We start from the raw sequence: 14,533 nt of genomic DNA, 5'->3' as shown, positions 1-14,533 counted from the left end.
CAGTTGGTTAAGTGCTGGACTCCTGATTTCAGCTCAGGTCATGCTCATGGTTTGGGAGTTTGAGCCCTGAGCATTGTGCTCTGTACTGACAGCATGGAGCCTGCTTGGGATTCTCTCTCTTTCCCTCTATCTCTGCCCCCCACATATGCTCTTTTTCAAAATAAACCTTAAAAATAAATAAAAATTCATTAGAAAATTATTATTGCCACTACTGTATCTACAAGTACTACCTTTACAACAATAACTACTGCTATACTACTACTACTACATTACTAATTATGAAAACTACCATTTATTAAGCCTTTACTACATGATAGATGTTATGTAATAAGCACTTTACATGGATTATCCATTCATTCTTAGGAAAAAGTATTCCTGTGAAATGATGAAGGTGGGCAAATGTGAGTCCAGGAGCTGGGGACATGTGTTGTCCCTGCCTAATGAGTAATAAAATTTTTACATAAAAAAGCTGAGGTGAAAGGCAGGTAGAGATTTCCCGGTAGGGTTCAGGCTCTGGGTCCCTTCACCCCTTGTGATGGTTAATTTTATGCATTAACTTGGCTAGGCCATGGTACCCAGGTATTTGGTTAAATACCAGTCTAGCAGTTACTATAGAGATTTTTTTTTAGGTGAAATTAATATTTAAGAAGGTAGACTTTGAGTAAATTACTCACCACAGTATGGGTGGGCCTCACCCAATCAGTTTAAGTCCTTAAAAGAAAAAAAACTGAGGTTCCCCAAAGGAAGAGAGAATTCTATCTCCAAACTGTTTTTGGGCTTGGGCTGCAACATTAACTCTTCCCAGAGTCTCTAACCTACCGGATTGTCCTGTCAGATTTGCCAGCTCCCACAACTGTGTAAGTCAATTCCTCAAAATAAATTGAATATAATATCCACCTTATATAACACATGTAGGAGTTGTTGCAAGGAGTGAAAAAGAATATACATAACAAAACTCCCTATGCAACTTTAAGACCTATCTACTGATTCAACAAACACTGAATCCTACTTACTACATACTGTCACCGTGCTAAACTTTAATGATACAAAAAACAATGAGATAGGTACTTGCCATTAGCAGTATATGTGAGGGATTTGGCAGAAAAATATAAAAAGAAAGTCACAATGCAGTGTACTCGATGCTAGAACAGGCAAGCACAAGGTGCTGTGCGAACACAGAAGGTAGGCACATGACTGTCCTTGGAGAGGGTCAGAAATGGCTTGCTTAATCAATCAGTGAAGGCAGATCATTAACTGCAAAATAAGCTGTGCAGATACTAAGTGCTATGTATATCAACAGAAATTACTCCAGCCTGGGAATGCTTTGTGAAGGAGGTGAGACTTCAGCTAAGCTTTGAAGGAAACAATGAGTATTAGATAGAAAAATGGTATTTCAAAAGGAAAGAGAGCTTATGCGAGAAAACACATGGGATATCAGCAAAATGGCAGACTAAGAGCAAAGAAGACTAAGAAGAAATCTTCCTAAATTTGATAATACACCAATCTACAATCCAAGAAGTTCAACAAACTCCAAGCAGGAAAACCCAGAAACCCACACTGAGATACATTATAATAAAACTGCTTAAAGACAGAATCTTGAAAGCAGTAAGAAAGACCTGTCACATACAAAGGATCCTCAATAAGATTATCAGTAGATTTCTCAGCAGAAACCTTGAAGGCCAAAAGGCCATGGAACAACATACACAAATGCTAAAAGAAAAACAAAGAAACAAACTGTTAACTAAAAACACTATCTGGTAAAACTGGCCTTCCAAAATGAAAGCAAAGTTAAGATATTTCCAGATAAACAATGGCTGAGGACTTCCTCACCATTGGTACAAGGAATGCTAAAGTGAGTCCTTCAGGTTGAAAGGAAAGGATGCTACTAAACATAAGTGGAAGCCATATGAAAATACAAAAATCTCCAGTGAAGGTAAATACATGGACCAGAACAAAATCCATTATTACTGTAATTTTGGTTTGCAACTCCCCTTTATATTTTCTACAGAATTTAAAAGACAAATGTGTAAAAAATAAGAAATCTGAGAGCATATACATAATGTGTAAAGATGTGATTTATGACATCAATAACATAAAATGGAGAGAATAGAGCTTACAGGAATAGAATTTTATATGTCATTAAAGTTAAGTTGCCATCAAGTCCAATTAAATCATTCAGTTTGGGATGATGAAAAAGTTCTGCAGATGAATAGTGGTGATAGTTGTACAAGAACATGAATGCACCTAATGCCACCGTATTACATGCTTAAAAATGGCTAAAATGGGTGTGAGACCTGCAGTGATTGGTCTCTGCACTGACAGCGCTGAGCCTGCTTGGGATTCTCTCTTTCCCCTCTCACTCCAGACCTCCTTCTCTCCTGCTCATGCTCTCGCTCTCTCTCTCTCTCTCAAAATAAACTTAAAAAAAATGGCTAAAATAGTAAACTTTGTGCCATGTATATTTTATCACAATAAAAAATAAAGAAAAAAAAAAGAAAGCGCAGAGGTGAGAAAATTCTAGATAGTAGACTAACTTATCTAGGATGAAGGGTTCAGGGTGGTAAATAAATAAACCTGGAATGGAAGATCAAGGTAAGACTATAAAAGAACTTCAGTACTACGTAAGACAGACTTTTAATATAGAGGCAAGGGGAGTCCTTAAAGGTTTCTGAGCTGAGCTTTTTTGAACTCCAAATGGCATTTACCACATAGCTTTTCCTTCTCTGCTGGCCTCTGTTCTGAAGAAGAGGAGAGGAAATAGAGACTCTTATTGCTCAGAAAACTGATGACAATCGCTAGAAAGGTAATAGAACACTCTGACGCTGCTTATCTTGAGAATTGCCAGAAATCTTGAGTTAGAGTAGAGTAACAATTATAGACAGTTGAGGAGAAAGTCTTGACTTCTAATTCAAGCCAGTCTGAAAGTCAGACAGCATTTCACTCCAAGAACTCACAGTGAGTTGATAAAAACTTGAGTTACAGTTTTGGAGTAAAGACATTAATTTGTACCTTAAGTATTTAATTTCTCTACAAGTTGCCTTAAACATACAATCTCTATATGACTATATATTATTTCATTCATTCAACAGTTATTGAATATCTACTACATGCTAAACAAGGATTAAAGTTAGGCCCCTACCTATAGCTTGCTGGGGAAACAAACATAACCACTAATTATAAAACTGCAAGACAAATGCTATAGGTATTATGGGAATAACTAAATTAATTCTGAGAGGCTGTTTTAATGAGTTTTACTTTTGAAAAATAAATTAGAGAAGATATTCATGAAGATAAATTACTGAAAAGAAAGCCTAGCTAGAACCAGGAAAAACACAAACTTTGGAGTGTGGCTCACATGACCACTGCCTCGTCAGTGGCAGAATCCAACATGTGATGGTTCAATTTTTTTTTTAAAGGAGAAATAAAAGCTTATTTTGCAAACCCCAAATAATTAATTTATTCTACTTATCTGACAAGACAAAAGGAGACGGAAACAGTAAAAGAAAAAAATGTAAAACAAGGCCTTAGTTTTCCTAATTATAAAATAAGGAGGGGCGCCTGGGTGGCTCAGTCAGTTAAGCGTCTGACTTGGGCTCAGGTCATGATCTCACAGTCTGTGAGATCAAGCCCCGTGTTGGGCTATGTGCTGACAGCTTGGAGCCTGGAGCCTGCTTCAGATTCTGTGTCTCCTCTTTCTCTGCTCCTCCCCACCTCATGCTCTCTCTCTGTCTCAAAAATAAATAAACATTAAAAAATGTTTAATAAGCAAAATATTAAAGTTGATAAGGACTAATTTATATTACATCTAGAAAGACTTCAGCACAATGCCAGCACACAATAAGTGCTTAATAAATGTCAACTGCCTTTATTTATTTATTATTATTACCATTATATGATTTACTAGTATAAAGGTACATTTACTGGCTTTTTGAAAGTTTCAATCAAGCATCTAGAGTATGCCAGTTAGAACTTAAATAGACGGGTAGAGACTCATTTCTAAATCCTTCAGGAACTGAAACTTCTTAGTAGATACTTTTGTTTCCCAAAGACAGACTGTTAACACATCTTAAAAATTATTGCTCTCTTGAGGCACCTGGGTGGCTCAGTTAGTTAAGCGTCCAACTCTTGATTTCAGCTCAGGTCATGATCTCTGTAGTTCATGAGATCAAGCCCTGCATTGCGCTCTGCGCTGACAGTGCAGAGCCTGCTTGGGATTCTCTCTGTCCCTCTCTCTCTGTCCCTCCCCTGTTCACATGCATACACTCTCTCTCTTTCTCTCTCAAAATTAATAAGCTTTCTCTACAATGTTTATTTATCTTGAAAGAGAGAGAAAAGAGTGGGAGCAGAGAAGGGACAGAGAGAGAAGACACAGAATCCAAAGGAGGCTTCAGGCTCTGAGCTGTCAGCATGGAGCTTGACACGGGGCTCAAACCCACAAACCACGAGATCATGACCTGAGCCAAAGTCAGATGCTTAACAGATGGAGCCACCCAGCGCCCCTCAAAATAAATAAACTAAAAAAAAATTACTGCTTTCTTATACCAGGGAAGAACCCCTTAATAAGCTACCAGTGCCACAAAATAACGCAAACAAATGTAATTTCTACAGACTACAACTGATTGAGACCAGATCCAAAAGAAATACAATGAAAGTCACATATGTAATTTTAAATGCTCTATATTTTAAGAGTAAAAAGAAACAAGTAAAATTTATTAAAATACATTTTATTTAAGCCAGTATAGCCAAAATATTTACATTCCTTTTTGGAATCCAGTACATTTCACACTAATAGCACATCTTAATTTGGATTAGCTATATTTCAAGTGCTCAGTAGCCACATGTGGCTGTATTAGATAGACAGTACAGACTCAAACTTTATCAGGGAGGGTTTCAAATAAGGGAAGTCTCCCTAAATAAAGGTTTTATTTATTTTTTTTTTTAATTTTTTTTTCAACGTTTATTTATTTTTGGGACAGAGAGAGACAGAGCATGAATGGGGGAGGGGCAGTGAGAGAGGGAGACACAGAATCAGAAACAGGCTCCCGGCTCTGAGCCATCAGCCCAGAGCCTGACGCGGGGCTCGAACTCACGGACCGTGAGATCGTGACCTGGCTGAAGTCGGACGCTTAACCGACTGCGCCACCCAGGTGCCCCTAAATAAAGGTTTTAAATACTGAGCCATGCACTTTGTGTGAAAATTAATTAGACTGACTCCTTATTACCAAACAAAAGCACACTATAACCTAAAGCTTCAATCATTCAATCAGTAACACCATTGCTGAGGTAATCACAATTGAGATCAAGGAGTACCACAAATCTTTACAGGGTCAGAAACAGGCCAGGTTGGATCATATAAGCAAAAGAGCTCCAGATACATTAGTATAAGCAATGCTCTCTTCAGAGCTAATGGTTCCTAATGGTGTTTGAACTTAACTAGACCAAAGCATAATTTTTTTAAAAAAATTCAAACTGGGGGCACCTGGGTGGCTCAGTTGGTTAAGTGTCTGACTTTGGCTCGGGTCATGATCTCACGGTTGGTGAGTTCAAGCCCTGCATCGGGCTCTGTGCTGACAGCTCAGAGCCTGGAGCCTGCTTTGGATTTTGTGTCTCCCTCTCTCTGCCCCTCCCCCACTCACACTCTGTCTGGCTCTCAAAAATAAATATTTAAATAAATAAATAATTCAAACTGTATGCTAACACTGCCTTAAATAGGTTTTTTTAATATTTTATTTATTCTTGAGACAGAAACAGAGCATGAGTGGGGGAGGGGCAGAGAGACAGGGAGACACAGAATCCAAAACAGGCTCCAGGCTCTGAGGTGTCAGCAGAGAACCCGATGTGGGGCTCAAACCCACGAGCCGCAAGATCATGACCTGAGCTGAAGTCGGATGCCCAACTGACTGAGCCACCCAGGTGCCCCTACCTTAAATAGATTTTTAAAAAATCAATTCTTTAATATGACTGAGTTAGAGATCTATATATTTAGGAACATGGATTCTGGCTACCTGACTACAAAGTTCCAGTCTCTCTTCAACCAGGGAATGAGAATGTTCATTCAGCTACTCCAACCAATGTTTGCTGAGCACCTATTCAGTAAATGTTGTGCTTTAAGTGCTGAGCTGGGAATTGGGGATGATGATGATGATGATGATGACAACTATGAACACGTACTGAGAATTTATCACATTTCAAGAAAGATATTAAGCATTTTACATGGTATTAGTCATATTTCCATTTCACAGATGAAGAAACTGAGGCACAGACAACTAAGTTACTCGGCTAACTCATGTCACATGTCAAACTACACAATCTAGTTAGAAAGCCATGCTCTGAAGTAATATACTATGTTACCTCATTAGAAATAAGAAACAGTCTCTGCTATCACACATAGTTCACAATCTACTGGAGAAAGAAATATAATTCAGTATTATAAGTGTTCTGAGAAAAGGAAATGGAATGCTCTCCAAGCTGAGGTAGATATCAAGGAAACCTTCCTAGAAAAGAAGACTCATGTATTCTTCATCTGAAAAATCAGGATAAAACTACTTACCCGCTAGTGATATTGCAAGAACTGAATTAGAGAAATTATATAAAGCAGGCATAACACAATACATAATGACTATCATCGTAATTACCTATCTTGTTTACTGGTCCAAAACCAGGATAACAAACTGGCCTGACAGGATGTAGCTTTTACTTCCTGATGTTCTTGCTAAAAGGACAGAGACAGGAAGGAAGTAGAAGCTGACAGAAGGCAAATAAATATTAACTCCTGCCTCAGCACAATTCACCACCACCACACTATCTTAGTGACTGAAGCAAGTTTTGATTTTTCACTGTCAAGAACTTCTCTATTTGAGACACTTTACTTTCAGAGCAAGGGTTCTTAAAAATGGATTCATGGATAGTTTCCAAGGGTCTGGGAACTCCTGAAATAAATGCAAAATGGTATACATGGATATACATGTTCTTTGGGGGGCAGGGGATAGAGTCTAAAAGCCTTCATCGGACTCTCAAAGGAAATCCCTGGCACAAAAACAGGTTGTCAAAATATGAAACAACAGCCCAATAACCTAATGCCCTGTGAGGATTAAAGATCCTTTTATCTGTAAAATCCTCTTCTACAGTCTTCAAAATAAGCTATTATTCATATCTTTTGCCCTTTCATCCTTTAATATATGGCTCCTAGTCTGTCATAAACTTGGCAGGAATTAAGTCTGGGAAATATTCTAATATTTATAACATACTTTGATTTATTCATTCAACCTGCTAACCTATAATGAGATTTTGTTGTGTCAGATACTGTGCGCCTTAACTTCTAGACCTATCCAAGTAAATAGGACATAGCCCCTGCCCTGAAGGAGTTCAAATTAAGGAGGGGGGACAAAAGGACCACAATAAAATATGGTGAGTATTATTACAAAGGAATAAAGTTTCTAGAAGTAGAAAGGGAAAAAAAGCAATTAGCAATCAAGATTTTAGTGGTTTGACAAAGCAGATGATATTTAAGCTGGGTCGGTCTTGAAGCATAAGTTAAAGTTTACAAGGTAAAAGCTGTGCTCAGGCAAAGGGGAACAACTGGATGAGAGGCACAGAAGAATAAAAAGGTGTGGCATGTTGACATGAGAGGTCCACCCACCACATGACTGGAGAAGAGGAATGAAACCAAAATGTAGAGCACTATGCTCAACATTGAGAGTACAAGAGCAAACATATAGTGTCTGCTCTCAAGGAGGTTGATGGTGTCAAAGAAAAGGATTCTACTTTACTGTGGGAGGTGGCTAAGACAAAAGAATGGTCAGGATACCAAAGGAAAACATGAAAAAGGAGCTTTTTAATTTTTTAATTTTTTTTTTAACGTTTATTCACCTTTGAGAGACAGAGAGAGACAGAGCATGAGCGGGGAAGGGGCAGAGAGAGGGAGACACAGAATCCGAAGCAGGCTCCAGGCTCTGAGCTGTCAGCACAGAGCCAGAGGCGGGGCTCGAACTCACAAACTTCGAGACCATGACCTGAGCCGAAGTTTGACACTCAACTGACTGAGCCACCCAGGCGCCCCAGGAGCTTTTTATTTTTTAATGTTTATTTATTTGGCGGGGGGGTGGGGCAGAGAGAGAGGGAGACAGAGGATCCGAAGTGGGCTCTCTGCTGACAGAGTCAGATGTTTAACCGAATGAGCCACCGAGGTGCACCTGAAATAAGAGCTTTTATACCATATTCAGAAAAGTGAGCTGAATCCAGCTGGGGATAAGAAGTCACTCAGAGATCTGAGTTGTATTTTGTACATCAGTTGGAGGTGCAAAGGAAGGGAGGAGAGACTCAAAGCACAGAATCAATTAGGAGGTTACAACAGTAATCCAGAGAAGAGATTAAGGGTTAGGAAAACTAAGACAGAAGCAATAGTACAGCCAGGACAGATTTCAACAATACTGAAAATTATTTTCTCATCTGTTATATAAGCTAAGCATTAGGGATAGAACAGTGAACAAGCAAACAGTCTTTATGCTTAAAAGTACATAGGCTAGGGCGCCTGGGTGGCTCAGGTGTTAAGCATCTGACTTTGGCTCAAGTCATGATCTCACTGTTCATGAGTTCAAGTCCCACATCGAGTGAGCTGAAGCCCTGGTTCAGGTGAGCTTGTGCCCCGCTTCTCTCTCTTTGCCCCTCACTCACTTGCGCCCTCTCTCTCTCTCTCAAAAAAGAGTACATAGGCTATTGAGAGATCCAAATAAAATAGACAATTATAATAAAGTATGGTAAATGCTATGACTACTATAAATATTAAAACTATGTAAGATTTGGTAAGTATGAGGGTTAGAAGGTAAACAAGTCAGAGAAGGCCCCCTCTTCCAGAAGAAGTGATGTCTAAGATGGGATCTGAAAGATCAGGAGGAGGTGACCAGGCAAAGGAGACAGAACGGTAGGAGTGATTTCAAGAAACATTTCAAAGATAGAAGAAAAAAGAGGAAGAAAAATCTCAGATTTCTAGCCTGAGTGACTAGATAAATGGTGATGTCACTGAGAAAGGCAAATAAACGAGACAAAGATAGTGGTCAGGGGAAGATTAGGAAGTCATGTCCTACTGGACATTCTCTAGTAGGCAAATGAAAATACAGGTCTTGGGCTCAGGTGGGAGATACAGGTATTTGAAAAGATTATGGTATTAAAACTATTTCTTTTTATGTTAATGGTCTTTTTATTGGAAAAAAAAAGACTAACATTTACAACTTGGAACAGACACGAAGTTTAATTACTTGAACAGCTGTTGATGGTTGTGCTGAAGTCTGCAGTTACAGCCTACTCTGCTGACTCCAAGTCATGGTTCAGAAGGTTTTAAAAACAATTCAAAGATGCTCCCTCAGTAAAGGTTTCTTTTTAAAAATTTGTGTGAACGGTGACACCTCTAGTACAATGTGGATAACACTAAACCAATATGTATAGCATGCCATCAGGATGTGTATCATCGTCACCATGGGTCAGGGCACATGGAAGTACAAAAGGACCATCCTGCTAAGTGAAGCTACAACTAAACAGTTTATCCTTCACTCATTTTTCTGCATAGCATGCTGACATAAACCAATTTTAACTGTTAGTTTTGAATAAACCAGTTATGACAATTTATACTCACAAACTGAACTTGAATCCATCTGAATAGGTTTTAAATTTGTTTTTTCATTTTTCATTTTCAATACAAATGCCTGACTGTGCTCCATTGTCAAGTCGTACACATGAAAAACTGGCCAGCCCAAACAGCATATTAATCATTAGCAGTGGAACTGCAAGGAGTCCACTAAGTGCTTCCTTATCATTAATGTAGTACAAGTATTTATATTATAAAACTACTGTGTAGCTTGATCTTTAGGGGACAGGACCACCAGGCAATACATGAAGATTCTGTGTGTGTGGACATGAGGTATTTTTGAAGGTTTTATTATATAGAAAACAGAAGGAGTAAATGAGCTTGTTTTTTTGTTTTTTGTTTTCCCAAGAGGTAAAGTAAAAGATTCTATTTCATTCTTCTGGGGAAGGGTGGGGAAAAGGAATTGAAAGTAGGTCTTCATCTTGCGGTCATTATCTGTACGAATTCTTCAGTTTACTTGTCCATCTCCAACAATATCTGCTTCTCTGATCATCTCATCCACTTCTTCATCCGTTAGTTTTTCTCCCAAGTTTGTAACAACATGACACAGTTCTGCCACATGGATATAACCATTGCTATCCTTGTCAAAGACTTGTAATGCCTCACCAGTTTCTTCTTCACTGTCTGTATCTTTCATTTTTCTAGCCATCATAGTAAAAAATGGTGCCATTACCGTCAGCCTCCACCTTTTTGATCATGTTCTGCAATGTGGCTTCTGTTGGGCTCTGGCCCAGTGACCTTCTGACAGTTCCAAGTTCCTTTGTTGTGATGGTGCCAATCACCATCTTTGTCAAACAGGGAGAAAGATTCCTTGGACTCAGCAATCTGTTCTTCAGTCTGTTGATCAGCCATGATATAAACGAAGGGAGGAAGAACAGAGGGAGCAAGGGTGGCAGCACCAGCACAGGGGCTGGAAGGGTTGGTGGGGACGCCTCTGCTTCTGCTTCTGCTGCTGCTGCTTAGGCTCAGAGCACAGTCAGCACCATGTCACTGCCTCCACAGACTCCAAGTAATGGCACTGTGCCCGCGAGGCTCCAAGCACCACTGCCCTGACATTACAACTATTGCTTTTCCTTCTTGAAGTTAAAAATATCATGCTAATTTAATCTGATTGACACAATTAAATACCTATATAGAAAATGTTGAAGGTATTATATTAAAAAAATTTTTTTAATGACAAAAGACATCCTGCCTCAAGCTCTCAATGTCTTATATTTTCAACTAGAAACAACTTTGTGAACCAGACATGGAAATGTCTCATTTTCTGACTAATAACAAAGAACATCCTTTACCCAACTAACTCTTTGGGTTATATACAGCTTTTCTTATCTACTTTGATTTTCAATGCTCAAAACAAAATATTATTCTAAGGAACATACAGTCTTTCCATTATCCTTTTCTGTATTTTCCAAATGTTTACAAGTATGCATTATAACTATCATTGAGAGGGGAAAAATAAATTTGTAAGGCACCATATTCATTATATACTCATTACAATTCCATATTATATACTGTTTATTTGCAGGTTTGGGCCCTGCACTAAAATTAAATATCTTCATCTAAAAGCCAAAAAATAAGGGGCGCCTGGGTGGCTCGGTCGGTTAAGCGTCCGACTTCGGCTCAGATCATGATCTCACGGTCCGTGAGTTCGAGCCCTGCGTCGGGCTCTGTGCTGACAGCTCAGAGCCTGGAGCCTGTTTCCAATTCTGTGTCTCCCTCTCTCTCTGCCCCTCCCCTGTTCATGCTCTGTCTCTCTCTGTCTCAAAAATAAACGTTAAAAAAAAAATTAAAATAAATTAAAAAAAAAACCAACAAATAAGAATGGGCTAATCTTTTGTCAAATAACAATTTAGTAAAAGCCATGAACAAAATTTGTTTAAATTCTTTTTTCCTGTTTTATAGTTATACTCATCACATCCTGATATATTAATAAACAATTTAAAGGCTGAAGAGCAGTACTATGGCACAGAAAAAAATGTTACAATAACAAAAACCAAGATTTATAATGCACTATCTTGAAGAGTGGTGATATAGTGACCTAATACAACCATTTACAAAAGTGAGTTTTAGCAACCATAATTTTAGTATGGGTTGATGAGTCTCATTATGACATTACTGGAGTTGACAGATGATGGAAGTTTGCCTACACTGCAGATCTTACCTCAAATAAAAGCCTAGGAAAAATATGTTCACAAATGCCAAATCATGTATAAGTGTTTTACACATTTATACAATGTGACTACAACCTAAAACCTAACAAGTTTCACAGATTCCCAATTCAAGAACGATTAAATAAAGTAGCATTTACCAAGATACACATTAGAAACAGAAAAGTGTGTGTGTATATGTTTATACAGTCAACTTGAATTTTACTTTACATACCTCTGTAGGTCAACTATTTCATTGTTAAGGGTATCTAGCTCCTTAATAGCAGAGAAATCTGCAACAGGACTTGATCCTATGATGTTCTAAAAACAAAAAGTTCACAATTATAATGTTATTACTATGAAATTATATATGGTAAAGCATTAAAAATTTTTAAAAGCACTACATGGATGCAGACTACTCCATATTTTACAGTACTACTAATACTTTTAATTTATTTACGAAAATCATATCTAGTGCAATTTTATACACACACACACACACACACACACACACACACACACAGTTATATACTGAGACATTTTCCCTTAAATTCTCTAAAAGCTGTTGCTCTACAATAGGTGCCAACACTTCAGATCCCAAAGTCTTTGTCACTTGATCCTAGTGCCTGTTTAAAACATTGAAGTAAAGCAGGTATCAGATTTATAAACTACTTCCTCCACTGAAGAATACATTTCTTGGGGAGATGTAGGGTGGCTTTATTTGTACTTGTGTCATCTGGCACAAAGTAAGTAAACAAATTTTGGTGAATCTCAGAACCATAATGGTAGTTGATTATATTCAATTCAACATTTACTTTTGTTAAACAATTTTAGTGCCTACCCTATTTAAAGTAAAACCAATTGCTCAGCATGTTCCATAGTAAATATTAATATCACCATATATGAAACTATCTTCATATATGACATCCTTTACATATGGTTTTCTTTCAGTAATGAAAGTGTCAAACTTGGTCTCTGAAAGGCACCTGTATTTAGAAAATCTAGCTGGGTTTATTCTGGGATCTGCCATCCTACTAGCTGCATGATTTTACTGTAAAATAGGGAAATAATCTCTTCCCTGCCCACTTTAAAAATTAAATGAAATAAATATTGTATGTAAAGTCACTCCAAAACTTTATGACATTTTATAAATGTAAGGTATTATTATAATTAATTTCCTCCAACAGAATATGCTCTTAAGATGGATGACCTCCCAATGAGTTGTTTCCACCCTGGCTTAATCCTCCTTTGTGAACCATTTCTGATGCCTTTTATAGCCGCTTGAAGTCAGGGCAAGAAGGTAACTGCTTCTTCAGACACCTGACCTATCCCCAGTGCTACAATCAGACTGACAAATAACAAAATAATCACCATTAAAAATTGTTAAAATTGAGGCCTGAACATGTAAAACTAAAGTATACTAAGGACCTTATTAGCAGAACATAAAACTTAGTATTATGAACTTAATGTATGTCACCAACTTGGACAACAGAAAAAGAAACCTAAAAGTTCATAATATCCCATCTCCTCACATTCATATGACGATTTACAATTTACCAAGCACTTTCAAATCCATTAATCAATTTTCAAAACTAACCTGAAAACTGGGTTGTAGCAGTTATTATTATTACTAACTCAATTTTAGAGCTAGGGAACCAGATTAAATGACTTGCTTAAAGTTGAACCCAGCTAAAAAGGACCCACTGATTAGGAGACCTCTGGTTAAATTCAAGTCTATTTCACACAATGCCCCTTGGCACTTGCATATCAAGATCATTTAAGGTAAATGAAACCATTACCCTAAAAGCCAACGTGATAAACAGGTATGTCAATAAAATGTGGCAAATAATTCCTTCCATTTTTTTCAGCACACTGCATTATTAGTCCTCAGATGTTTTGTTTTGTCTATCACTACCAAAATTCAATACCAAAATTCATCTATTAGGATTCAATTAATGCTAGTCTCAATTTCATATTAACCATAGTAAGTAAATGCACCTCTTACTGTTTTACTGTGTTTCACTAATATACAGACCCTTATCATCCTAAATTAAATCAGAAATTTTAAAGTGGATTTCTGAACATGACAAGTATTCACTAGGATTTTAAATCTGTCTAAATTTGACTCATGAGCTAGGTTACCTGGCCAGACAGTTAGACAGTTGAGTAAAATGAAAAATTAGCACATGATCTCACTTTTACCACCAAAAGCAACTTACATCACCTAAATGCTACTGAGAAATCTGCTATGAAAGGTGCAAGTATACCAAGAAACTCATGACTTCCACACCTCTTCTGTCACTCTAACTCAAAAAATGTGATTCACAGCTGACAGTCTTTCACTATCAAAAATATCATCAAATAAGAAGGAGACAAATAAATTTAACCTCAAACAAGTTAGAAGGGGATACCACAGATGACTCTAGAAGGAAGATTAGTGTACTGTAGTTGGTATAGCTTGTGTCACTCCTCAATTATTAACAAAGAAATTAAACTCCCATTCTAAAGTAATAAAATGGCATGCAACAAGGAACATAGAAAAACTTTAGCTAATAGCATCTGAAGTATAAGAAGGGCATATGGAGAAAAATGTAGCATGTTCCCTTCTTTCAAAATATTTTCTCTCACCCTATTTTGTGCATTACACAAAAATTCCACTTTGGTGATTTTAAGTGGATTAAAGAACCTAAGGAAGGCAAGCTAAAATGCATACAAGGACCAAGTGACAGACATGTGACAAAATCAT

General features: G+C 37.6%; 1 protein-coding gene and 1 pseudogene across 3 annotated transcripts in view; both read right to left on the bottom strand.

The window, feature by feature from the left end:
• The window catches only part of EPS15 (epidermal growth factor receptor pathway substrate 15), a 152,582-nt gene that overhangs the window by 68,711 nt on the left and 69,338 nt on the right, over positions 1-14,533 (bottom strand). For all 3 annotated transcript variants that reach the window (XM_047872025.1, XM_047872027.1, XM_047872026.1), the window contains exon 12: positions 12,023-12,108. In XM_047872025.1, coding sequence (XP_047727981.1) covers positions 12,023-12,108 — 86 coding nt within the window. The remainder of the gene's footprint in view (positions 1-12,022; positions 12,109-14,533) is intronic.
• LOC125173151 (calmodulin-like) lies at positions 8,157-11,306 on the bottom strand (annotated as a pseudogene).

The sequence above is a fragment of the Prionailurus viverrinus genome, chromosome C1 (genome assembly GCF_022837055.1).
Source record: "Prionailurus viverrinus isolate Anna chromosome C1, UM_Priviv_1.0, whole genome shotgun sequence".
In the NCBI taxonomy this organism is placed as follows: domain Eukaryota; kingdom Metazoa; phylum Chordata; class Mammalia; order Carnivora; family Felidae; genus Prionailurus; species Prionailurus viverrinus.
Note: the sequence above shows the minus strand (reverse complement) of the source record. Positions and strands in the feature narration are given on the sequence as shown.